This window comes from Sitophilus oryzae, unplaced genomic scaffold (assembly GCF_002938485.1).
Source record: "Sitophilus oryzae breed Bouriz unplaced genomic scaffold, Soryzae_2.0 scaffold_1063_pilon_pilon, whole genome shotgun sequence".
NCBI classification, from domain to species: domain Eukaryota; kingdom Metazoa; phylum Arthropoda; class Insecta; order Coleoptera; family Curculionidae; genus Sitophilus; species Sitophilus oryzae.
Window position 1 is genome coordinate 2,224,934 of NW_022145686.1, and position 26,831 is coordinate 2,251,764.

Consider the following 26,831-nt stretch of genomic DNA (forward strand, 5'->3'; position numbering starts at 1 on the left):
TAACAAGAACAAGACGAGCATTCGAAACAACCGCAATAGCATAATTAGAAATAATACCCGGATTGCAGCAGACACGGTGTGGCAAGTTTGCGGCAACCCGCTGATCTAATAAGATTTGATTCTAGCTTGTCATAGCAGAGGCAGAGGAGAACAAGGAAGAAAAATTGTAATAGACGTTCGGCCAGCAACAGTACCTTTAATAGTGGTAGGCGCAGTACCTACGGTATGCTTATAGTTACCATATGGAACGTTGCGTTCTTAAATAATTGAACCTGAAAGGTCAGTGACGATCTTTTGATACTTAGTTTCAATAATATCCAATTGTTTTTTATTATTCTTTACGTAAAGAAAATAATGTTTTAAAAAAATATATTCTCTACTGAATAACATCCTTCCTGAACATCAATTTGGATTCAGAAAAAAGCATGGATCCATTGACCAGGTTCATTAGATTGATAGATACTATCGGCTCTAACCTAAAACATAATAAATATTGCTCAGCTGTGTTTCTAGATATAAAATGATATCTGTTTTAATATCAACAGCGTACCTCATTCCTTCTTCTTCTTCCTGAAAAGCTACTTAGAGGAAAGATGTTATGAGGTTAAATTAAACAGGACTGGACCAACAGAGGATTAAAAATAGATGGAGAATATCTTAACCATCTAAGATTTGCTGATGACATAGTCCTAATTGCCAATAGTCTGAAGAACTACGAGCACAAATTAATGAACTAAATACAGTCAGCAGTGGCTCTCAAAATGAATTTACCAAAAACTAAAGTAATGTACAACGAACTAGTGGAAAGAAAAGACATTCTAATAAATAACACAACACTGGAAACAGTAGAAGAACATATATATTTGGGACAACAAACACACAGCTCGGGATCTCTACTACCAGAAACCAACAGAAGAATTAAGTTGGCATTGTGTACTTATGGAAGAAACTCAATCATATTTAAATCCAGAATGCCACTTAATATAAAGAAGAAAACATTCGACCAATGTGTCGACACTTAAAACGGACATCATAAGTAACCTGCAGGACGCACAACGTTCAATGGAACGAAGTATGATGTGAATTTATTATTTATTTATTTATTTATTTATCGTGTGGCATATTAAGACACAAAGTACGTATATGACAAAAAGAAAAAAAAATACAAACGAACATGTAACAAATTAATATAATCTATTGATTCTGGAGTTGCCAACAGGAAATCTTCTGGTCTGCCGTTATAAGCCGTTTCAGGACATCCCTCCACGATATGTTTGACGGTTTGATTTTTGCCGCACTCGCAGTAGGGGCTTGGACTCTTGCCCCATTTGTGTAAATTATAGGCGCATCTGCCATGCTGCCTGCGTTCTAATTCTGTTTAGCGTGCACCAGGTTTTCCTTGGTAAGTCGAAACCTGGTGGTGAGTTGGTGATGCATGGCATATCACTGTTTTGTTTCGACGTCCATTCCTGATACCAAGCGTCGCGTCGGTGGTGCTCCATTCGTCTTCAATTGCATTTAGTGCGGTCTTGGTTTGGTTTGGATCGGATCGGAGGCGATTGTGGTTAGCAACCTCGATGTCTGTATGGATCGGTAGTTCTCTGTTGTCCAATATCTTGTTAAATTCTCTGTACAGAGCGTTTATGCGACGCAGACTTGGGGGTGGGATGTGATGGGAAGCCATTCTATACGTGTGGATTTAATAACACCAGCGATCATTCTCATTACATTGTATTATTGAGCTGTGCGTCTATTTTGTGGACATGTGGGCTATTGAGCTATACCGGAACACAGTATTCAGCAGCTTAGTAGACGAGATCCAGAACTGACTGAGTAGATGCTGAAGCGCCCCAAGATGTTCCGCAAAATTTTTGTATTATGTTGTTTCTTGTTTTCAGCTTCTCTGCGGTTTTTGATAAGTGCTCTTTAAGCGAAAGTGTTCTATCGAGTGTAACACCTAGCTACTTTGGGTTTTTATTGGTGGGAATAACCAAGAGAGACGGTAAAAGAATAGAGTGGATACGACAAAAGGCCAAGGTAATTGATGTCATCAACAGAGTCAAATCTCTCAAATGACAATGGACAGGACACCTGTCAACAAGAACAGATAACAAATGGACCACAAAAATTACAGCATGGTACCCACGAGGAATTAAGGGACCTAGAGGAAGGCCGAACCTGAGGTTGAAGACCAGGAACCTGAGGTTCCAGGGCCATAATATTAGGAAATTAGCAGGGATAACTTGGGCCCGCATAGCCGACAATAGACAACAATGGGCCCAACTATAAAGATAGTATGTAAGGGAGACTACACTATAATTGGAAATAGTTGAATAAGCTAAAAATGATGATGATCGGTTATACAATCAAAGGAAAAAGGTTTATATTGTTAGAAACACAAACATTACTTAATTTACACACATTAAAACAAAAAAACGCCAAGTAAACGAGATTTAAATTAAGCAAAGAATTAGGTTACCACTCATCACTCTTGTTATCTGTAGATTTCTATTTATATTGAAAATTTCACACCTCTACTTTTCAACCAATAACATGCTTTAATGTTGACTAGTTACCATGGCAACTGAAAAAATTTCCGGAAATTTTTTCGAGGCGCCACGAAACTTTAGTGGAAATTTTTTGACAGTTGAAAAGGTAAACATAAGATCTACAATCATAATGTGAATGAACTACAATGTCTATATATTGAAATATTACCCATTTGAGTTTTAGCATTTGATGTAACTAAGGTTGGTAATATTTTTTATTTAAGGAAATATGTTAGATATACCTACATATGAATTTCTTCAAATTTCTTGTCAAAAACATCAATACCTTGGCCAACTTAACAAATTGAAATTATTTTAAAATGTCATGTTGGATTAATATTTTTTTTTTCAAATTTAGGTGTGAAATTTTCTTACCGAATATTTACGCAAGCTTAAATTATTCCTGGAAATTTTCTTTCGGGCACAGAATATTTTAGAAAAATTATCCCTCGTCTTCGACTCGATAATTTTCCAAAATATTCGTGCCCTCAAAAAAATTTCCGAAAATAATTTAAGCTCTTGTGATATTATAAGTGAAAATTGTAGAACTAATTACTATAAATACTAACATAGATCTCTGAAGAAACTTACTTTTACTTTCGGAACCGTCTGCAAAGAAGAATTTTATTATTTATAGTTTTTTCTTCGTTCTCGCCGTAACTAAAGAGATATTAAATGTGCGTAGAGCACATGATATATAATCCTCCTAAGAACAATTTCTTCAGCATGTCGATGCTTTCCGTATGAATTGTTGCGTTGCTAGATAATTGATCCGATGGGGACCAACTAGTTACGTTGCTGAGATAATATTACAGATATTTAATACAAGGGAAGATCATTAATTGAAAAAAAATTATAAAAATGTTAAGAATCGAGACACAAACAAAGGAAATTATTTGCTCGGACATTTAGTATTGAATTAAAAAACAAATTTTTAAGATTTGTTCATGTAAAAATTATAGTTTTTTTATACGAATTGTAGTTTTATCCAAAAGTTTTAGTTGTTTACTGTTTTTCCTTTTAATATTTACATATTTTTTCTAGTGCTAAAATCAACATTTGGAAACAATATTTTTAAACAGGTTACTACAAATTCGAGGTACGAGCATTGGTATATCGGTAAGCGTAATAGATATGAACATGGTTAAATTGGGACAAAGTTGCGCCTTGGGATGTTCACCAAGTTGCCATCAAAAAAGTTTCAAAAATTTAAAGGATTGCTGAGTTATTGAGGAAATGGATTTTTTTGATAATCAATTTTATTTTTTCCGGTTGTTACTTTTTAGAAAATCAAAAAAACTTATTGCACATTCTCATAACGACTTTACCACAGGCTATCTGAGTATTTTTAGATTTTCACATTATCTGATAATATGTGAGGTACATAGGCTAACTTATTTTTTTTTAAATACGGACCTGCATTTTTTATTTCAGATTTTGAAAGAATTCGGTCTCCTGGGTTCAATGATATACCACACTAAATATTTTTTTTTGTTTTGGGCATTTAAACACAATTTATTTAAACTAATTTCAAGTCCGGCTCTGTTTTTTTTTAATATTCAATCTATTCATCGTTACAATATTGTGTGATGAGCTTTAAAACTTAACAATGACGTGGGGTAAAACATCGAATACGGAAAATTAAATACAATAAATTAAGAAAAAATAATATGAAATATAATATAAACAATCAAATCGTTTCCTCGGAAGATGCATTGGAAATGGTGGAACAGTCGAACAGTGTAATGGCCAGCGAGATTCCTAGACCTGTCGCCAAGGGGCGGGGGCATTACTTGACGTCATTTGTAAAAGTGAAATCAATACATCTCAACATTTACAATAAAGAGTACAAAATGCATTCGGAAGTATAAGAAGAAGATCTGTTCAATGAACTATAAATAAAATTGAACGAAAAATAAATTTGTGCAATAGGGGGAGGGCGGTAACCCTTTCGAACATGTAAAGCATTAGAAACTAGTTTGTAAAAGTTGATTTATTTATAATAACTACGATATTAATCATAATAATTATGCATATTATTAGATCGTACATTGAGATTTCAAATTAACAATAAAAAAAGTTAAAAATATTATCTTTAAATTGCTGACCTGGATATTGTCTATATACATACTTTATTTGGCTCGATTTTCCTTATTCAATGTTAATTAGCGGTCATCAATATTGTTGCGATGAATTTAATCAGTTTAAATAATTTAAAAAAGCACAATTCGATACTTCGACGTTTTTTTTTCCTTGGAAGGTTCTCCAGAACGATTAACTAGAAAGATGGAGTACATAAAAGAATTTCCCTAAATATTCTATTCGGACTATTTGTTATGAATTCTAAATTAATTGGGTTACTTAAATTTGTATTTATACAAATTAAACATTATTATTGAAGGTATTGCATAATATAATGCATAGTATAAAATGTACTAAAACAATAAAAATCCCGAAGCATGTCGACCTTGAACTAAGGATTAATTTTATTACAGCTTATAAACTTCACAGAAATTTTATTTAGACAGTACAATTAAAACTACTACTTTTACTTGTTAGTAAATAATGTTCACGAGATCGTAGGCTATAATGATCGCGTGCTGTATGAACAATTAATTGTTTTATTTATAAAAGCACGTTAATACTAAGAGAAATACATATTTATATAGATTTTTTTATCGTTCCAGACGAAAACGAGTGCAAATACAGACCCTGCGACGTATTTGCTCATTGTACTAACACCCTAGGGAGCTTTTCGTGTACCTGCTTTCCTGGATACCATGGAGACGGATTTCACTGCGAGGGTAAGTCTTTCATAAAATATATTAAATATATTTAAAACTCTAATTATTAACGAAAGGGATAAGAAAGAAACGTATGACGATGATAAGTTCACTAAATAAGCATCTCTTATTTTAATGAGAAAAGTGCTTATTTTAATGAGAAAAGTCTTTTTACAATACTTTGAAAAAAACTGGAAAAAATATCATCTAACTTTGTTTGATCCAAGAATTTGGTCCATTTAAAGATTGATGTCAATAATTTTTTTATAAATTTTAATATATTTGAGGAATCCTTTTCTTTCTTGAATTGGAGAATTGCGATAAAAAGTAGTTCCTAAATGTATCAATGTGTTTTCAATAAATATTTTAGAAAATTTCAAAAACATTGAAATTAAAGAAAAAATATCAAAATTTTACATTATTAAGTAATCTCTGGAATCCTTACCTTAGTCAATGATCATTTTTATAAGTAATTTTATGTAAAAAATAGTTCAAGTTTATTGTCACTATTCTGAAATTTAACCAAGTATTATTAATTACATAAATTAGAAATTTGCTAAAAAAGGGTGCCGCTTGTTTTGAGAATATCTAAATCACATCATCAGGTCACGACACCTTGAGTCAAGTAATGAGGAAAGAGTATCATATATCTATAATTTCCCCCCTTTTAGTAACTTTTAAAGGTTGTGACTTGTGAGCGTCTTTAACTCCTCAATTTAAAATAGTTATTTACAGTACAAGTGTGTTTATGAACATGATTACAACAACGAGTGTGAACGATTAGAACGACGAGGTCGTAGACCGAGTCGTTCTAATCACACGAGTGTTGTAATCATGTTTAAACGCACGTGTCATGTACAACGTTTAATCTACAACCGCAAAATAAGAAAATGCTGTTTTAATTTTCGTTTATTAGTCGCCCACCTTTAACACCTTTAACTATGACATTTGTCACATTTTTTTAATTATAATTTTTTTCTGAAAAGTCAGTTTGCCCGGTCAAGTAACGCGGGCACTTTTTGCCCAGAAAAATAATTTTAAAAATTAGAATTGTTTTGGAGAAGTGTAAAAAATGTGTTATTAATATTTATAATAATTAGTAGTAGGAATTTGTATGAAAAATTAATATATTTAGATGTTCGTAGTTGTTTTTCATTATTATAAAAACTAGTTGTGTTATAGAGTCATAACACCACTAGTTGTGTTATGAATCTCATAACGTAACTGAAATATTAAAAATATAGTGATGTAAAAACGTTATAACTAAACGGTTGTAGATAAAATATTTAACATGATTGCCATTATTCGTTCAACAAACGTTTTTTGTATAATTATTAGAATTATATGTGGATGCCATAATTTGAGTTTATGGCAAATTCGATATTTTTATATTTAAGTTGTTTCTTTGTGAATATTTTCAAAGATATTGTTCCGCTCTTCTATAATACTAAAAATAATCTATTTAGCACCGTTATAATTCGGATTCGGATAATGTTTAAAATTACTTTACGCAAGTACAGTATTACTGCTACAAGTATTTTTCTCTTCCAGTAAAAATTAGTCTCTTACTCAGTTTAAAAATTACACTTATTTTTATACGAAAATTATTATACACTATATGTTATTTTGTTATTGTAGATGGTTATGGCCTTATTGAAAAATTATGCCGCTTTTTGCATTTCTTAACTCCCCTGTATATATTTATATGCAAGTCACTTAATTTTGATTATTTAATTTATTTGTAGATTTCTCGGATATAGAGACTTTTATTACAATAATTTAAAAAAATAAATAACTTTTTTTGACTTTTGTAAGTATTCATAATTCTTGGACACATTGTATAAAATTTACTCGTAATACATTGAAGTAATATATTGCCAGTACTGGCTTTTCTGGTCAGATATAACAAGCAAATGTACCAAAGTGTTAGTTCTCTCTGCAGACATATAGACATTACCGTTAATCGACACTTCGTTACACCTGATATAATATGCATGCCCGTTGTGTATATACTATAAACATCGCATTTAATCAAGCATTAATGACATGTGACACACATCGGAATTGCGAATTAAGTAGCCATGTTTCTGTAAATCAAATTGAAAAATAAATATTGGGAAGCAGGAAAGCTTAATTCAGAACCTTGACAGTAGGTAGTTTAATAAATTAGTAGTTTCAATCAGCGTAGAAGTTTGTTCCTCTAATTTCAATGTAAGCATTCAAAACGTCAAAATTAGCGGTAATACTTTCCAATTAGTAGAAAAAGTTAACAAATTTTTAACATTTTCCACTAATTATACTTCAAAATTTGCAAGTAATGTTATTTTGGCCATTGATCATTCGTCAAGAGAAATTGTGGTTAGAAAAAAAAGTTGATTGTTTCATAAGCTGGGGTTTGAACCCCATTATGGCAAATAAAAAATGGGTTTGTGTTCATACTATAATATTTCTGGGAACGTTAACAATTCTTATAAAAGAAGAATAACAAGTTACATTAATTATCTAATAATTTGCACATCGAATTGAGCACATAAATCTGAAAGTAGATATATTGAATTGATTCTATACAAATGCCAATAGGTTAATGCCCCTGCAACGGTATTAAAATTTAAAAGATTTGTTTTCAATAAAAGTAAATAAATTTGTATAGTGAATAGAGTGATTAATTTACAATTTAAATTAATGATCTGTATAAATTAAATTGTTTTAAATAAAATTACTGAAAAACCAACATGAGGTTGTAAGGAGACCTCTTTGACTCTTAGGTATTAGTGTTAGTTAGGATTAGTCTAGGAATACTGTTAGTCGCCCCAAGTTTTTGTTAATTCAAAATTGGGCTGTATGGCACTTATCAATGATTACTTATTATAAAAATGTGTATCAATTTTGAATGATTTTTTTTCTCTTGTGGCCGACCGTAGCTACAGCAGTAGTGGGGAGCAAAAGAGCGGAGCGAGAGGTACTGGGTTCGATCCCCAGCCAAGTACTGTCGCTTTATTTATTTAAATAAATATATTAAATATATTTATTTATCTAAATAGAGCGACCAGCGAACTGCCACCTCAAGGAAGGCAACCCAACCTTCAAATAGTGCCGTTCGGATTCGGCGATAAACTGTAGGTCTCGTGTACTTGTGAAACACTGATGACACACACCACAAGTACATGCGAGAGTATAGACGCTCTGTATAGAGTATGGCTCTGTATAGAGTATGGCACTGTAAAATCCATTTTCTTGAAATCATGGAAATGAAATATAAAATTTTTAATAATTTAATTTACAACTTAAATTTACTGCATTTCAGAGTTGAGTGATGAGGACAACCACTTCAAAGTACATATTATTATATTAGGTATTAATAAATAATTATTAACTTTTTGGAGAATCTTGTGTGTGTGTGGGGGCAGATCAAGAGTTGTTTTATATATTAGCTTCGAAGTTAAATCTATTTTAGGATATAACCTATAAGGCATATTTTTCAACTATAACTTGATTATATTAACTATATTAAATATTATTCTGTTCTATTATAATAATAATAAATGGCTTTATTGGACGTATTAAACAAAATAAATAGTTATCAATTTTGAACCTGAATAGTTATTCCTCGCGTTATCCTTATATCAATTCTGCAGTATCTATATACTATCAATAAGAGAATTTCCATAACAAAAGTATTTTATTTTTTCTGTTTTATAAACAGTTCCTAATGCATTGCTTCATCATCCTTAGCCTACTCAACCACTTCCAATTATGGTGTAGCATCCCTCACATATTTAGATGCTCTGTAGGCTGTACTACTTTGATGATTGTTGTTTACTCGTTGTTGTCTATTGTTGGCTATGCGGGGCCCAAGTTATCCCTACTAATTTCCTAATGTCATGGTCCCATCTCAGGTTTGGTCTCCTTCTAGGTCTCTTGACTAGTTTGGTCTTCTTCTAGGTACCCTCGTGGGTACTATGCTGCTGTAATTTTTGTGGTCCATCTGTTGTCCGTCCTTCTTGCCAGGTGTCCTGCCCTTTGCCATTTGAAGGATTTGATTCTGTGGATGACATCTATTACCTGGATCTTTTGTCCTATCCACTCTATTCTTTTACGGTCTCTCTTGTCTTCATACTAATGCTATTAAAATCCTTTAAATTGAGGAATATTTCTTCGTCCTAGCAAAAATGTGTCAGTGAATCAAAAATGCGTTTCAGAGTATTTCTCGAACAACGAGTTTTCATCTTACATTCCAAAAATGGGGATTACAGCTGGAGATTGAAGCCTTTCGTGTTACAACAGTAAAATACAACACTAATTCACGACAATACACCAAAACACTTTATTTTTGCACTTGATGAATGGAAAATTGTTGTATGGTGTTTTATTTTGCAAAAATTGGGATATTTCTAGAACCAGAATTTTCTCCTGAACCATGAATTTCTACTGAATATTAAATAAAATTAGGCGTTATATATCGGCAACACTGCCTAACCTTGTGATAATTTGTCCATATCACTTGTCAAAATAAGCATGTTCTGTGGTCAAAATTCATCCGCAACGTCAAATAATACCAAAATTTTAATTTCATATTTTATAAAATACCTTGATAATCCGCAAATTTTATTATTAAAAACTACTTATTGAAACTGGTCTATTTTCTCGGTATTTTTCTTTTCTTTTGCTTTCGATGCGTAGTTTTCGTCAAAGGATCCGAATTTTGTTTCGAAATAAGTATATACTGAAGAGGTTTTTAATCAGATCCCAATCTAATGGCATTTTAAAAATAATAACTGTTTTCTTTTTTCGTTTTCTGTATCATGCTTAGTGAAATAACAATCCATTTTCAGAAATGAATCCATCACCAAGATTATTTGCAAAGACAGATATTTTTTTCTTAATCTGTTAAAATGTTGAAGAATCTAACCTAACAGAACTGTGCTGTGTCGCTGGAAACACCCTAACGAACGGACGAAAGCTGCATTTAATTCAAACAGCTGCCAATTATCAATTTTGTACAACTCTCGTTGGTTCTTTTGGGTGTAGCCATCGACACAACATATATCTTAAACGAAGCTTTCTTTATTTCCTGTACTTTTTGGACGTAGCTATGACCAAAGATAATTTCCTGCTAATCTGTTGACATGTCGAACATTACACCGACACCACGGGTCGCCTTGCGCCGGTCTGGCTAGAGGAAGTTTTGTGAACTTGACAGCGCGAAGGCAATCTGCAGGAATCTCAGTCACGACCTTTCGCTCTCGGTCTGGCCGCCCTCGAACCTCTAGCAGGAACGCGCCATGTAGAGTGTCGACCCGGGGCAAAAATTCGAATTTACAGGATTTCACGAATTCAATTACTGTGTCCGCGAGCGGCGGCCGGCTGTATAAATTTCGGACGTAAGTTGTAGGGAAATGAGAGAGGTGCAGACGCAATTCAAAGTCGGGTGGACGGCTAGAAATTAGTTTTATTTCTTCGAAATCAGAAGGTAGACCGGATATTTTGGCGTTTAATTTAATTGGAGTACATGAAGGAAAATTAATAAGATACACGATATGATCCTGAGAGCTTGTTCCTGAGAACTTGGGTCCAGCGGCATTTTTCCCGAAGAGCGGATACCGAGTATCGGAAAAAGCTTGCTGTCTCTCTTTCATGCTGGAAACTTGTCCCCTTTTGTGGGGCGAAGCTATCCGCTAAGGAGGTATAACCATCCTTAGCCTACTCATCCACTCCCAATTATGATGTACCTAGCATCCCTCACATATTTAGATACTCTGTAGGTTGTATACTCTACTAGGTTGTACTGCTAATTTCGTAATGTCATGGTCCTATCTGAAGTTTGGTCTTCTTCTAGGTCTCTTTATTCCTCGTGGGTACTATGCTGTAATTTTTGTGGTCCATTTGTTGTCCGTCCTTCTTGCCAGGTGTCTTGCCCATTGCCACTTGACGGATTTGATTCTGTGGATGTCATCTATTACCTGAGTCTTTTGTCGTATCCACTCTATCATTTTACGGTCTTTCTTGTCTTCATACTAATGCTATTAAAATCCTTTAAATTGAGGCATATTTCCTCGTCCTAGCAAAAATGTGTTAAGACAGCGTTTCAGAGTATTTCTCGTACGAGTTTTCATCTTACATGGTCTATTTTGTCGGTATTTTTCTTTTCTTTTGTTTTCGATGTGCAGTTTTTATCAGGGATCCCAAATTTTGTTTCGAAATAAGTATATACTGAAGAGGTTTCTAATCAGATTCCATTCATAAAACCTTCATAAAAGTTTAAGTCCAAAAACAAAGACGATTATCGAGGTTGGAAACTTTCGAATTACAACAGCAAAATACCTAAATTATATCGCAAATACTGTATTTTGAATTCTGGATAGGGAATTTGGTAACCATTAGAGAACTCATCAGTACATGATTAAAACTAAGTAATTATTCCATATTTTAGCATTTAAAATAAGACCTTCCATTGGCATTGTTACCAAACTCAAAACCCAAATCAAACATCAATGAAGCGGGAAAAAATAATCCAATGCACCAATAAATTAGGAAACTAGAAGATTAAAAACAGAGATATATTGTCTTTACATTTATTTGTTTTAATAAAAATATCAAAGAGTAAAAGAATGTGACCCTTAGGTCAGTTCATATTGGCTTTCCATTTATTTCTTTTAATACCCTCATAAATAGAAATATCAAAGAGTATACGACTTGACGCTTCATTAAAGGCTGAACCCAGAACTAAAATAGATAGTACTGTAGCAAAATCATTGTGAAGAGTGTATACTAAGTACGGGGTCAAAAAACTAATTACTTTAAGCATTGAAAGGCTCAATATAATTACAGATTCTTTTACTGGTAATTCTATAATAATGAGGCATTTGTGTTAAATAGGCTTTGCAAAATGAATTAACTATTTTATAAATAAACTACGTATAAAAAAGTTGCTTAATTTGTGTGAGCTTAAACTCCTAGAGGGAAGAACGAACTCACGCTAAGCAAAACACCGACCTGAGGCAAAAAAATCAAATTTACCGAGTTTCATGAATTCAATTACGTTTTCTGTATAGCCGGCAGTATTAATTTCCCAGGTCGGTGTAACGTATAGGAAGAGAAGGAGCATATCAAGACAATAGAGAGAGCGAGAGAGAGAGAGAGAGAGAGAGAAGTAGAGATGCAGATCACTGTCATATGGACGTGTGAAATGATTTAATATATTTTCAGCACCAAGTGTTTACACCGGAAATAATGGAATTTAATTTGAGTCAGGTGAACGAATAAAACAATTTGATGACGTGTATAGCATTAATTGCGACAAATCATAAATATTCTTCTTCTTCCGGCCCCATATGCAATCTTTCACGTTGGAGATCATTTGTACACTCTCTTGAATTCACCCTTTATAGGTTTATGGTCGCTAAATCGGCCACTTTAATTTAACCAACGGTGTGTATTATCACCCAGTTTGTTTACTATGCTATGTGCGCTTTGGCTATTTAACGTTGGCCCAAATGGCGCAAAAAGTTAACGTAAGCGGTTGAATATTCGACCAGTGAGATTGGTGACACTGAGTTCGATGTGTATCCTATAGGTATAATAATTGCCGTCTAAGCATTTTCTATGCAACTTTCGTGTGATAAAAATTTTATTTCTTCTTATTTAGTGCACCAAATTTACGGCTCGGATGATATTTTCCAAAATCGTTAACATATCCTGTATATTTTCTATCATTTCTCATAGGATGCAAGTTTCTCGAAAAACAAAATTTGATTTACTTGATATGGGCATATTTTTAGTAGATATCTAACAGAGATAATCAAAATGAACTTACTCTTTTTTCTTACATTGGGTGATACATACAGTTTATACATTAGATGTGGCTACATATTATCTATTTGCTTTAACACTTTAACAGTCTCTAAATCGACCACCACCATCCCACTACCTTATTTGTTAACTTTTTTCAAAAATGTTATTAAGAAGATATCCTCCCTTTTTGCTAGTTTATATATTTTTGAAGTTTTGATCAAACAAGAAATCAATTTGATCAAACTAATAAATAATTAGTACTGCCCTATAAAGGGTTAAAAATTTATAAGGGTATTGTCTTCTGCCCAACGGAATATGGTTACCGCGTCCGGTATCCCGCTCCAATTCCTGATGTTACGAAGCCATGAGAGCTGTTTTCTTCCTGGCCCTCTTCGACTCTCAATTTTGCCCTGTAGGACCTGTTTCGAAATGGCGTAGCGAGTTCCTCTCAAAATGTGTCCCAAATATGGCATTTTCCCGGTCTTTACTTTTCTTAAGCAGCTGTTTTTCGACAGCAGCTTTCCGCAGGACTTCTTCGTTTAAAATAATCTTAAATAGTCTGCGGAGAGTCCACATCTCAAACCTTTTGATGCGATTTGATGTCGACTTTACTTTGATTGGCCATGTTTCCGCACCATACAATAGAATGAGCCATAGATAGCACATAATCACTCTTAGTCGGAGGTTTAATGGTAAGGGTTGTTGTAGGGGGATATTCTGAAGCCTTCGAAACGTTGTTTTGGCCATGCCGATTCGAATTTTTATTTCCTCGTCGCAGTCCCAATTGTTGTTGACAACATAGCCGAGATACTTAAACCTATCCACTTGATCAATGATCTCGCCGCTTACAGTGAGGTTAACATTTTGGAAACTGCCTATCCTAATCGCCATGGTCTTTGTTTTTGAAGTACTAATAAGCAGCCCGTACTGTTCTCCCACACTATTTATTTTATTTAATAGTTCTTGAAGATCTTCCATAGTGGAGGCCAATAAAACAGTATCGTCCGCATATCTGATATTATTAATGGGCAATCTGGAATATTTTTTCGGCACAAATGTTAAAAAGCATCGGTGACACAATGCATCCTTGTCATGCTCCTTTGATTACTTCACAGGCTTCGATCGAGACTGTGTCATTTCTCTGCACTTCGGCTGTCTGGTTCCAATATAGTTGTTTTATGATTTGGATGTCCTTCTCAGATACCCCGATTTCCCGTAGTCTTGCCAGAAGTAAATCATGATTGGAATTATTGAATGTTTTTTGGTGATCAATAAAACAAATAAAGATATCCTGTCGTTGGTCATCACATTTCTGCATCAAAAGCTTTAGCAAAAAAAGACTAGGGACTAGTTCCTAGTCTCTTAATAAATCCAAACTGCATCTCTCCGCTCATTTCTTCACATTTATTATAGATGCTCCGGTGAATTATATAAATATTAACGGAGTATTATGATAGAAGCTTGTGCATGACGGCTGATTTTCTATGAAAAATAATATTGATATTTTTGTTATGAAGAATAATTAGTAATTACCATATTTATTATCAGTTTATGACAATTAAATCGATTGAAAAACGATGTACCTTTTTGCTTATTCTTCTCAAATAATGAATTTATTATCCTTAAAAATATCCATTTTCTGTTACATAGGGAGCAAAATTTATGAATTAACTCAAATAACTAACCTAAAAGAAGTAAGAAAACTTACCTAATAAAAAAATAGTTACCTAATGCTGCTAAATACTTCACTGAAACTGAAGTTTTGACAGGTATGCAGAATTGTGGACCTTAGTGTATCCAAAACTCTAGGTACACTTAAAGACTTTATTCACTGAACCTAACTGATTTGCTGATTCTCCTCCCCTAAAAAATAGATACAGAAATTATACCTAAAACGCTTTGATAATTATTTTGAAATGAATAAAATGAAGGATATCTTTAATAAAAATATAATTCAGTCCTAATGTTAATATTTTTGAATGTGAATTTACGGTATTAATACTTTCAAGAAAACTTTACTAACAGCGTTAAAACAAACAGATAAAATTATACTAAATATAAAGTAAATATTCTATCTAATAAAACTGTTATAAAGCAAATATAGGAAGCGAATAATGAGGGAATCCTGAGAAAGCCATATTACAAAACACTTTCTGTTACATTAAGAAGTGCGAAGAACTCATCAACGAAAGTGCTTCAATACCATAAATGCCTAAATATGGTAGAATACATATTTTATCTTTTAATTAAGCAAATAAGAGTCAAATACCAGATGGCTTAAATATTGATTATTGTATCTGATAAAGCTATGAGAAAGCCAGAACATGGAAATATTTAAACTAGAAAAAATGTAATTGGAATTCACTTAATTCATTTTGCTACCATTGTCAATATATTTAGTTTTTTTGTAGTCAAAATCTCGCGTATAATATTAAAATATTAGTATTGCTTTAGTAATACAGACGATTCACGGTATATAATAGGATTTTAGAATTTTGTTCTATGTAAGAAACTTAATCTAAGTATCTTTCTCGCTATAACTCAGTAGTCAATACAATTATTCACTCACAGGCTAATGACCACAAGTGCAATATATTAATTTTAAACAACAATTTTCAACTACAAACAAATCCAAATGGTTTCCTGCATCGTTAGCTGAACGACTTAACTTGTGGCACATGAAAACTAATTGAGATAGTTCCAATTCATCGCGAAGATGCAAAAAACTTAATGTTCTACATCATCACTGTCTCATACATTCCTTCGTTTGTGCTCTTCTTCGATGTTCTACGCGAATTACAGGTGCGAGAGCGGTTAATTCCTTTTAATTATAATCGGCCTCTAGTGTTTGCAATCCAAGAGATCAGTGGCGTGGCAAGATTTTTTTCTCAGACACAGTATTGCCTACTTTTGCATATTTTTTTTAATCGAAATATTTAAGAAAACAAAAATGAAATAATTATCTATACTAATATATAAAATCCTTAAGTGACTGACATACTGATTAATCACGATCCTGCTCAAACCACTCAAACGTAAGAAGCTCAATTTTGAGATACAAATTGATTCTAAGGTGTAGAGGTTCGATAAGAAGGGATTTTTCGAAATTCCAGTTCCAAGAGGGTGAAACCACCCCTCAAATAATACAATATTTTTTATTTAAAAAACGGTCAAGTTTCTGAAAAAACGCTTAAAAACATATATTTTATTTTGTTTTTTACATATTTTAAGATTTTTTAAAAATGTATACAGGGTGTAAAAATCTGGTAATCAATGACCAGAATCGCGATCCTGCTTAAAGCGCTTGACGTAAAAAGCTGATTTTTGGAAAACAGATTGACTTTAGGGTGTACAGGTTCGATAAGAAGGAACTTTTCGAAACTCGAATTCTAAGGGGGTGAAACTATCCCTCAAATATCAAAATATTTTTTATTTAAAAACCGGTGAGTTTTTCGGAAAAAACTCTTCAACACGTATATTTTATTTTTGTTGTTTTACATATTTTAAGATTTTTTATAAATTTATACAGGGTGTTTCATAAAATATGACCATTGAGTAATCACGATTTTGCTTAAACTGCTTGACGTTTAAAGCTGATTTTTGGCTAACGGATTGACTGTGGGGTGTAGAGGTTCGATAAGAAGGGGTTTCTCGAATCTCAAATTCCAAGAGGGTGAAAACGCCCCTCAAATATTACAATATTTGTTATTTAAAAAACGGTTTGTCTTTCTCGAAAACGATTGGACAAACATAATTTATTTGGTTTTTTTTACATATTTTGAAATTTTTTTAAAAATCATACAAGGTGTTCCAAAAAGTTGGGTAATATCTTAACCACGATTCTGCTTAAACTGCTTGACGTAAAAAGCGTATTTTTGGCAAACGGATTTTTCGAAAGTCAAATTCCAACGAGATGAAACTACCCCTCAAATATTACCAAGTTATATAATAATATCGCCATATTGTTTTTTTTCTCATGCTGACATAAATGTGAGAAAATTTTATCCAGTTTGTATGTTAATGGAAATTCTTGCTTTGCTTTATCATCACCATTACAAATGATTAATTCGACGCGAACGAAGTCGCTGGTACACGGTAGTAAATATATAAACAGTTAATAATTACATCAACAAAACTCACCTCCCTAACAAAAGGTCTGCCTAAAGGTCATAAAAAGTCATTATTCCGCTCTCCCGTTCGAAATATTCTAACAAGGTTGCGATGAGTTTTTGCAGCGGCTATTAAGCTGCTTCGGCATGTTGTACACTTTGCACTACAAGCGGTTCTAAAAAGGACAATTTTCGACTGCAAGGTCTGCTAGTAAAACATTTTAAGCTTAAAGCATTCCAACACTATTCACTTAAGCCAAAAACTCGTAATACAAAACTAATGCGTCAAAACGAATCAAAATGGCAGGAAATAAATAAATAAATTTGCTACATTTACATTACTTGACATTTTTTACAGCAGAGCTACCACCTGAATCGTCAGCGGAAAATTTAAATTACAATTAGTCAGCCCCAGCACCGAAGATATAATAATCGCGCCCTCAATTTTGTAATTAAAATTTTATTTGGTATCGATTATACAGGGTCCTATAAATTCGAGGTACGAGCATTGGTATCTCGGTAACCGTAATAGATACGAACACGGTTAAATTGGGGCAAAATTGCGCTTTGGGATGTTCACCAAGAAGCCATCAAAAAGGTTTTAAGAATTTCAAGGATTACTGAGTTTTTTTTGAAAAAAAAACGGATTTTTTTGAAAATCAATTTTATTTTTTCCTCTCGTTACTTTTTAGAAAATCAAAAAACTAATTACATATTCTCATAGTCAGTTTATTAGTCAGTGATAGTAATTTTAGATTTTCAAAATAGCTGTTAATTTATGAAATACAAAGGCCAACTTATTTTTTTTAAAATACGGACCTGCATTTTTTATTTCATGTTTTGAAAGAAATCGATCTCCTGAGTACAATGATATGCCATACTTTATACTTTTTTGTTTATTTTGGGTACCTTAACAACAAAACTATTTAATTATTATTTAAAATAATTTCAAGTCCGACTCTGGTCTTTCAAATTATTTAATCTGATTATATTCATCGCAACAATATTGATCAGCGTTAATTAACATTAAATAAGGAAAATCACACATAGTTTTTAAAATCGCAATTATAAATAAATTAACTTCTGCAAACTGGTTTCTAATGCTCTACATGTTTGAAAGGGTTACCACCCTTCCTATTGGGCAAATTTATTTTTCGTGCAATTTTACTTATAGCTCTTTGAACTTTCTTCTTATACTTCCGAATGCATTTTATACTCTTTATTGTAAATATTGAGATGTATTGAGTTCACTTTTACAAATGATGTCAAATAATGTCCCTTCCTTTGTCGACAGGTCTAGGAATCTCGTTTGTCTTTATACTGCTTTACCATTTCCAATCCATCTTTTGGGGAAATGATTTGATTGTTCATATTATATTATATTTATATTATTTTATTGTATTTGATTTTCCGTTTTACCCCACGTCATTGTTAAGTTTGAAAGCTTATCAATATTGTAATTATGAATAGATTAAATATTAAAAAAAAAACAGGAGCGGACTTGAAATAAGTTTAAATAAATTGTGTTCAAATATCCGAAACAAAAAATTATTAAGTGTGGCATATCATTATACCCAGGAGACCGAGTTCTTTCAAAACCTGAAATAAAAAATGCAGGTCCGTATTTAAAAAAAATAAGTTGGCCTCTGTATCTCACAAATTATCAGCTAATTTGAAAATCTAAAAATACTCTCAGATAGCCCTAATAAAGTGGCTATGAGAATGTGCAATTAGTTTTTTCATTTTCTAAAAAGTAACGACAGGAATAAATAAAATTGATTTTTAAAAAAATCCGTTTTTTCCAAAAAACTCAGCAATCCTTGAAATTTTTAAAACTTGCATCTTGGTGAACATCAAAAAGCGCAACTTTAACCCAATTTAACCATGTTCGTATCTATTGCGGTTACCGAGATACCAATGATCGTACCTGGAGTTTGTAGCACCCTGTATTATGCCGTTTGCCATTTTGAAAAATAATACCATTTTGTTACAGATGGAGGAAAAGAGAATTTTAAGCTAGATGTGAATATGCCAAAACATATACAGGATGTTTTTTAAAATTCTTCATTTAAGCTTACTTACCGTTGAACAGGAAATAATAATAAATTATTGTTTAAAGGAAAGTGTGAGTTTGTTGTGTGAACTATTATATTTAACATCCAAGTTTGAAATTACATCTATAAAAAAATGTGAATTGGCAGTTCGTAAAACAATTTTGCTGGCACCTACTATTTTTGATCTAGCGTTATATTCTCTAAACCCCTTGGTTGCGCCATTGATCTACACATACATCTACCGGTCCCGCTTCTAACAACTAAAGCGGAAATTCGCAAATTAAGCCACTCGTTCATCTTTTAATTATCGAATTGATTGATGAGCTCGACATTGCGCTAATGGTTGGCGCGATAATCGATCTCAGCGGCTCGCCGAGTGCGAACGTTACGAGACCTTTTGTTCTGCTTCTTTGGGATGAAACGGTCATATAATTAATCTCGTGTAATTGTGGATATTTAAAGCGAATCTATAAAATCTCTAGTACCGTTGAGAACCCATAAAATGGTTTAGATTTGCGTAGAATGTTTATTCACAGTATTCGTTTCATTTGAACACTGGAGAATAAGGCGGTGTTTTTTCAATAATAAAAGGTAGTACCACAGAATATCTAGCTACGCAACAGAAGCCTCGTTACATCATTGAGTTATAATAAAGGAGGAGATGCTATTCCCATATACGACTAGCCAAGAAAAACGGTTTCACTGGGCGGAGGTTAAAGTAGCATCAATATGGCGGCGATATCAGTGTTGGACTCAGCAAATTTGCATTTTTTTAAAATATTCCTTTAAAATTTAAAATAAAATTAATGTTTTTATTTTTAGTTATTAGTTTTTTTTTTATTTTTGAAAATTAATTATTTATTTATAGTAGTGAAAAAAAATATTAAAAAAAAAAAAAATTGTTAAATAAAATACCTACCTAAATAAAATATAATATTTTATTTAATGTTATTATTTTTTCTGGTATGTATTTTAAGATAAAATGTATCATATTATGGTTTAAAAATAAAATAAAAATAACTTACCTTAATTGACTTTTGTTGAAGTTGATGATATATACCTGTAAGAAAAATGAAACTAAAATAAAATTACGAAAAATGCAACTTTATTTATTACAAATAGTTATTAATAATTATGATACGCATTAGAAAAATATGAAAGTTATTGCCCTTTAAATGGAAATAAGTTTATTGCTTTGATGTCTTTCACTTAAAGATTGTTTAATATATTTTTTACTGGTATATCATTCAAATATTTAAATATCTTTCTATTATACTTTTTATTAATAATGTTCTGTGATTATCTAGAAATGATTGATCAAAACTGTGTGATACTAATTTAAAACTTTAAACATATAAATAATAATAACATATAAATAAAAAAATAATAAAAATTTAAACCAATTTATTATTTTTAACAAAAATAACCCTGTTCTAAAAACATTCAACGTCTACTTACCAGTTTTAGGAGCAAGATTTTAACAAATCACACCAGAGATTTTTTTAGTCCAAATTTGGTATAAATTAAGCCCTTTAAAGTTATGCTGAATCGAGTGGTTTGGTTTGGATTATATACACAGATTAAAAAAAGCCCTAATGCACTTTAACTACTTACCCACGAAAACTGGAAAGTATGCCTAGAATATTTTTTAGAACAAGGAATATTTTGCTAAGTAGATAAAGTTTTTCATGTAAAAACAACCCGAGACATATTGCACAATTAATAAACTTTTTTTCAGAGTGAACCTAAAATAAATGGGTCACACTGTATGTCTTACTATAGGTATATTAACACACACAACACTGCATAAACATTGCCTTTTTAATTCATATGATTATGATTTATTTGTTTTATTAACCATTTTCTATGTAATGTGTATTTTATAATTTATTGTCAAATTGAAACGTAATTTTAATTACAAATCCGGTACCGCAAATCCTCCTAGAAAGACATATATATTAATAAAAATTGGGATTTAATTTATAAAATGGTATATTAAAGATAATAAAATGCTCAGGTTCGTACCATCTTGTTTACCATTACCTGTGAAATGTAATTCCTGACGATTTCTTTCTATCGATGGCGTTTCTGCTACTACAACTTCGAACAGCACATGACACCATGATTGTTTATAGTCACACAACACACATAAGTCCAAATAAAACACAAAATAACTCAAAATAAACGCAAAAATCAAGAACAGGATTACGCTAGACGGCAATAGCACGAATTGACAAGAGAGTCGCATCAATATGGCCGACCTGGTACCGCTTTGGTCACGTGATAGCATCTCCTCTTTTATTATAACTCAATGCGTTACATGTATAAAATCGTAGGTCTCAAAAGGAGACAGGCTTTAAAAGCCTGTCTCCAAATCAGATATTTTGATGCGGTAGTTTCACTACTACATAACAGAGGGCGATAAATTTAAAAGAAAACAGTTTTCTACAAACGAAATTTAAAAGAATTTTATGCAGTGTTGCCATTGTGTGTAATTTGTGTAATATTTCCTGATAAAGCCTAGCTTCAAATTTGCTGAAAATAGAAATCATTTAAACATGTTAAAATGCATTAGGATCTTTTTCAAACGTTTAAGTATTTAACTTGCCATGTTAGTTGGAGTTAAATCTTACGAGCTGAATTAAAATCACTTCCTGACGTTTGATTCGAACTGAATCCTGAATTTTGATTGTAATTCAGCGACAATATAATAAGTATTGTTCTACTATTATGACACCACTTCTTGACGTTCGATTGTGTTCATACCGTATGATCGAGAAAAAAAAAAAAACAGCGTTAGCGATGCCTATGAAATGAAAATCGCTGTCATTTTATGTAATAAGAATTTATATAAAGATTAATCATCGATCGTCTTTCCCAGCTAACTGGACGCCGTTTTTTCGGTATCATACGGTATTTGTGATATATACTTGCGTATTTTTCATGACATTGCAATATTATGGTACCATGAGGCATATCAAGTGATACCGTAATATATTACCATATTACGATACATGGCGTTCGATTGGGCTTAAACTTGGTATATTACGTATCTTCATTGACATTTAATATTATGGTACCATGAAACATATCAAGAGGTACCATATACGATAGAGGTACCATATACGATAGAGGTACCATATACGATACCATTTTCTGGCGTGCGATTGGACTTATACTTGGTATAGTAAGTATCTTCGGTGACATTGTAATATGATGGTACTATGATGCATATAAAGTGGTACCTTAATATAGTACCATATTACGATACCACTTTCTGACGTTCGATTAGGCTCATATTTGGTTATGTTTGGTTTACTTGCATATTTTTGATGACATTACAATATTATGGTACCATGAAGCATATCAAGGGCTACCATAATGTAGTACCATATGACGATACCATTTCCTGGCGTTCGATTGAGCTTAAACTTTGTATACTACGTATTTTCGGTAACATCGTAATATCATGGCACGATGGAGCATAAAAATTGGTACCTTCTATGGTACCATATTAGCAATGTACCACTTTCTGACGTTCATTTGGGCTCATATTTGATATATACTTGCATATTTTTATGACATTGCAATATTATGGTACCATGAAGCATATCAAGAGTTACCATAATAGTGCCATATACGATACCATTTCCTGGCGTTCGATTGGTCTTAACTTGGTATAGTAAGTATCTTCGGTGACATTGTAATATGATGGTACTATGATGCATCTACTATAATGCATATATAAAGTGGTACCTTAATGTAGTACCATATTACGATACCACTTCCTGATGACGTTCGATTGGGCTCATATTTGATTATGCTTGCGTATTTTTGATGACATTGCAATATTATGGTACCATGAAGCATATCAGGGGGTACCATAATGTAATACCATATTACGATACCACCACTTCTGGCGTTCGATTGGGCCCAAATTGATATACTTGTGTTACTTTATAAAGATTTGTATAATTAATAATTTTAATTTATTTTATGAATTTTAATTTTATTACGATGTCGTGACAGCAACATTTATGCCGAACTAATATATTAATAACTGTACCTGTGTCACTTTTAAAAATCTACCTAGGTCTAAATAAATAACGTGGCAAACAGAAAAAATTGTTATTATAAGTATTTTTTTGATCAATTAACATTTTGTACTGCATTTTAATAAAATCATTTCCATTATTATTAAACGTATATATTTCATTAATAACGTTTCAGCATTAATAAATATCACTATCAATCGCCCTGTATATTATTAATTTCAAGGTAGTTAAAGTTATTTTCTTAGTTAACATAATAAGTAGTGTATATTAAAATGTATTTTTGAGAATATGCTTTCTAATAATATACATAAAATTAAAACTATTTTAGAAACCAAACGAATAATTCTGGATAGTCAGAAAAGAAAAAAGTCGGGAGACAAAAAAAATTGTATCTGACGAGAAACGAAGAATAGATTGTTATACCGTTCAGTTTACATGTTGCTAATCTTACAGGCTGATTAAAATCCACTTCCTGATGTTTGATTCTAACTGAATCCTGATTTTGATTGTAATTCGACTATTATGACACCACTTCTGACGTTCGATGGTGTTCATACCGTGTGATCGGGAAAACGCAGCGTGCTTGATGGCTATGAAATGAAAGATCGCTGTCATTTTAGTATGTATAAAATTTATGCGGAATATCATCGATCGTCTTTTCCAATAGCTGGACGCCGTTTTTTTCGTTATCAGACGGTATTTGATATATACTTGCGTATTTTTCCAAACGGTACAGTATTATGGGTACCATGAAACTGTATCAAATTGATACCTGTATAGTACCATATTACGATACATGGCGTTCGATTGGGCTTAAACTTGGTATACTACATGTCTTCGGTGGTGTTGTAATATTATGGTACCATGGAGCATATAAAGTGGTACCTTCTATGGTACCATATTATGATACCAATTCCTAACGTTCATTTGGGCTCATATTTGATTATACTTGCATATTTTTAATGACATTGCAAAATTATGATACCATGAACCATATCAACTGGTACCATAAAATAGTACCATATACGATACCATTTCCTGGCGATTGGACTTATACTTGATATAGTAAGTATCTTCGGTGACATTGTAATATGATGGGACTATGGTGTATATAAAGTGGTACCTTAATATAGTACCATATTACGGTACCACTTCCTGACGTTCGATGGGGCTCATATTTGATTATACTTGCGTATTTTTGATGACATTGCAATATTATGGTACCATGAAGCATATCAAGGGTACCATAATGTAGTACCATATTACGATACCACTTCCTGACGTTTGATTGGGCTCATATTTGATTATACTTGCGTATTTTTGATGACATTGCAATATTATGCAATACCATGAAGCATATCAAGGGGTACCATAATGTAGTGCCATATTACGATACCATTTCCTGGCGTTCGATTGGGCCCAAATTTGATATACTTGCGATTCTTTATAAAGATTTGTTTAATTAATAATTTTAATTTATTTTACGAATTTTAATTTATTGTACGATGTCGTGACAGCAATTTTTATGCCGAACTAATATATTATTAATTGTACCTGTGTCACTTTTTAAAATCTACCTAGGTCTATATAAATAACGTGGCAAACAGAAAAAATTTGTTATTATAGTATTTTTTTAGTCAATTAACATTTTTTGTACTGCATTTTAATAAATAATTTTCATTATTATTAAACGTATATTTCATTACTAACGTTTCAGCAGTAATAAATATCACTATCAATCGCCCTGTATATTATTAATTTTAAAGGTAATTGAAGTTATTTTCTTAGTTAACATAATAAAGTAGTGTATATTAAAAATGTATTTTGAGAGCATATGTTATCTAATAATATACTTAAAATTAAAACTATTTTAAAAGCCAAACGAGTAATTAATATAAGTGTATCTGACAAGAAACGAAGAATAGAAACAAATTATTATACACCAGAAAAAGAATGGGATGCCAATTAAAGTCTGTTTGAATCTAGCAACTGTGCATATTTAACCGAGCTTCAAGGCCGTCGACGTGCCGTCGATCTACGTCGATCCAAAACCGAAAATTGAAAATTTCCAATTATATTCTGATTATGATATTGTCGCGCCATCTAGTATTTTATTTGTGCAATTTTAGCTCTTTCATTTCGAGTATTTTTCTGTTGCGTAGCTGGATATTCTGTGCTAATAATATTACCAGATTCTAAGTAAATCAAATTAAAACAGAAAGGAGACAGATAAATTTGTATTCGTTTCATCTTAGCTATAACTTTTAGTGTATAGTTTGAAATTTTCTATTATTGGTTTTTATCTAACATTTCTCGGATATACACTTACCGCACCGGTACGAAAAACGGATACCTTAAAATTTTAGTATTTTAAATTTTAATATATTTTGTTCCAGTGGGCGCGGACCCATTTTGATGATTTTTTTTAAGCAATATTTAGCTAAATTATTTGACCTTTTTAGTATCTCTTTCTAAATTAAAAATAAATGAGACCATCTGTCAATTATACCATGGAAAATTTATATTTTGGTGAAAGTTTGAAATAGGTACCCTATGGAATATGTTAAGACAGCAATTTTTATCAGCTCGGTACATCCCTTTCCGATAAATTCGATTTGTGATTCATCTCAATAGCTTTATTTTTTTGAGATATTCGCTTTTGAAGAAGACATCACTAACATTTTTTTCGTAATTTTTACATTAAAACCATACATTTTCTTTTCTTGTTAAATCTCTCGAAGTCTCGTTAAATCTGTCTCATCTGAAATTGCCAGATGTTCGGTATTTCTGGGAAATTCCCGAATTTAAGTATGTTGTCTAGGATCCCAGATTTTCATTATATAATTACTATCCTGGAGAAAGTCCACAAAGTGTTGGTATAAAGTTCACATACTTATGCTTAATATTCCATCACATTTTTCGATTTAGCTTCTTCTTCCTTCGTTTATATCTAATTTTTTCCCTTCATTTGATGTTATTTTGGTATTTATAATGCCTTTGTTTATGTTATTTATGCTTGTGTCAAGTCAGTAAATGTGCTTGTGTCAAGTCAGAGTTTTGACCATGATTCGTATTAAGTTAGTTTCCACACACTATCCTCGCAAATGTGAAATAAGAGGAGGGAGGTGATGTGTGTTGTTCATTTTTGCTCGTACTTTTTTTGCCGTCCTGGAATTTAGCTAAACAATTTGGCATCACGTGATGAAAGCCTTATTAAAAGGTTCAAAAATAGACGACACGGAAAAACTTAATTTTCAATATCGGCCCTAACGGTTTCTAGCGGTTTTTAAATACGAATTTAGCGGGTATGCAACTTCGAGCGTTGGCAACCCTGCCTATATCAATGTTTTTGACCAACACAAATTAATAAATAAATTGCAGGTATTAATAATACGTATAATAATTGCGATTATTAAATAAGTTATGGAGAATAGTCTTGGAAATATTGTTTGTTTTGATTGTTACTACACCATTTAGATATAATTAGTTG

General features: G+C 32.1%; 1 protein-coding gene across 1 annotated transcript in view; it reads left to right on the forward strand.

The window, feature by feature from the left end:
• LOC115879058 (delta-like protein D) overlaps positions 1-9,753 on the forward strand; it is a 336,547-nt gene extending 326,794 nt beyond the window's left edge. The window contains exons 5-6 of the mRNA XM_030895697.1: positions 5,237-5,353; positions 9,728-9,753. Coding sequence (XP_030751557.1) covers positions 5,237-5,353; positions 9,728-9,753 — 143 coding nt within the window. The remainder of the gene's footprint in view (positions 1-5,236; positions 5,354-9,727) is intronic.
• Positions 9,754-26,831: the final 17,078 nt, after the last annotated feature.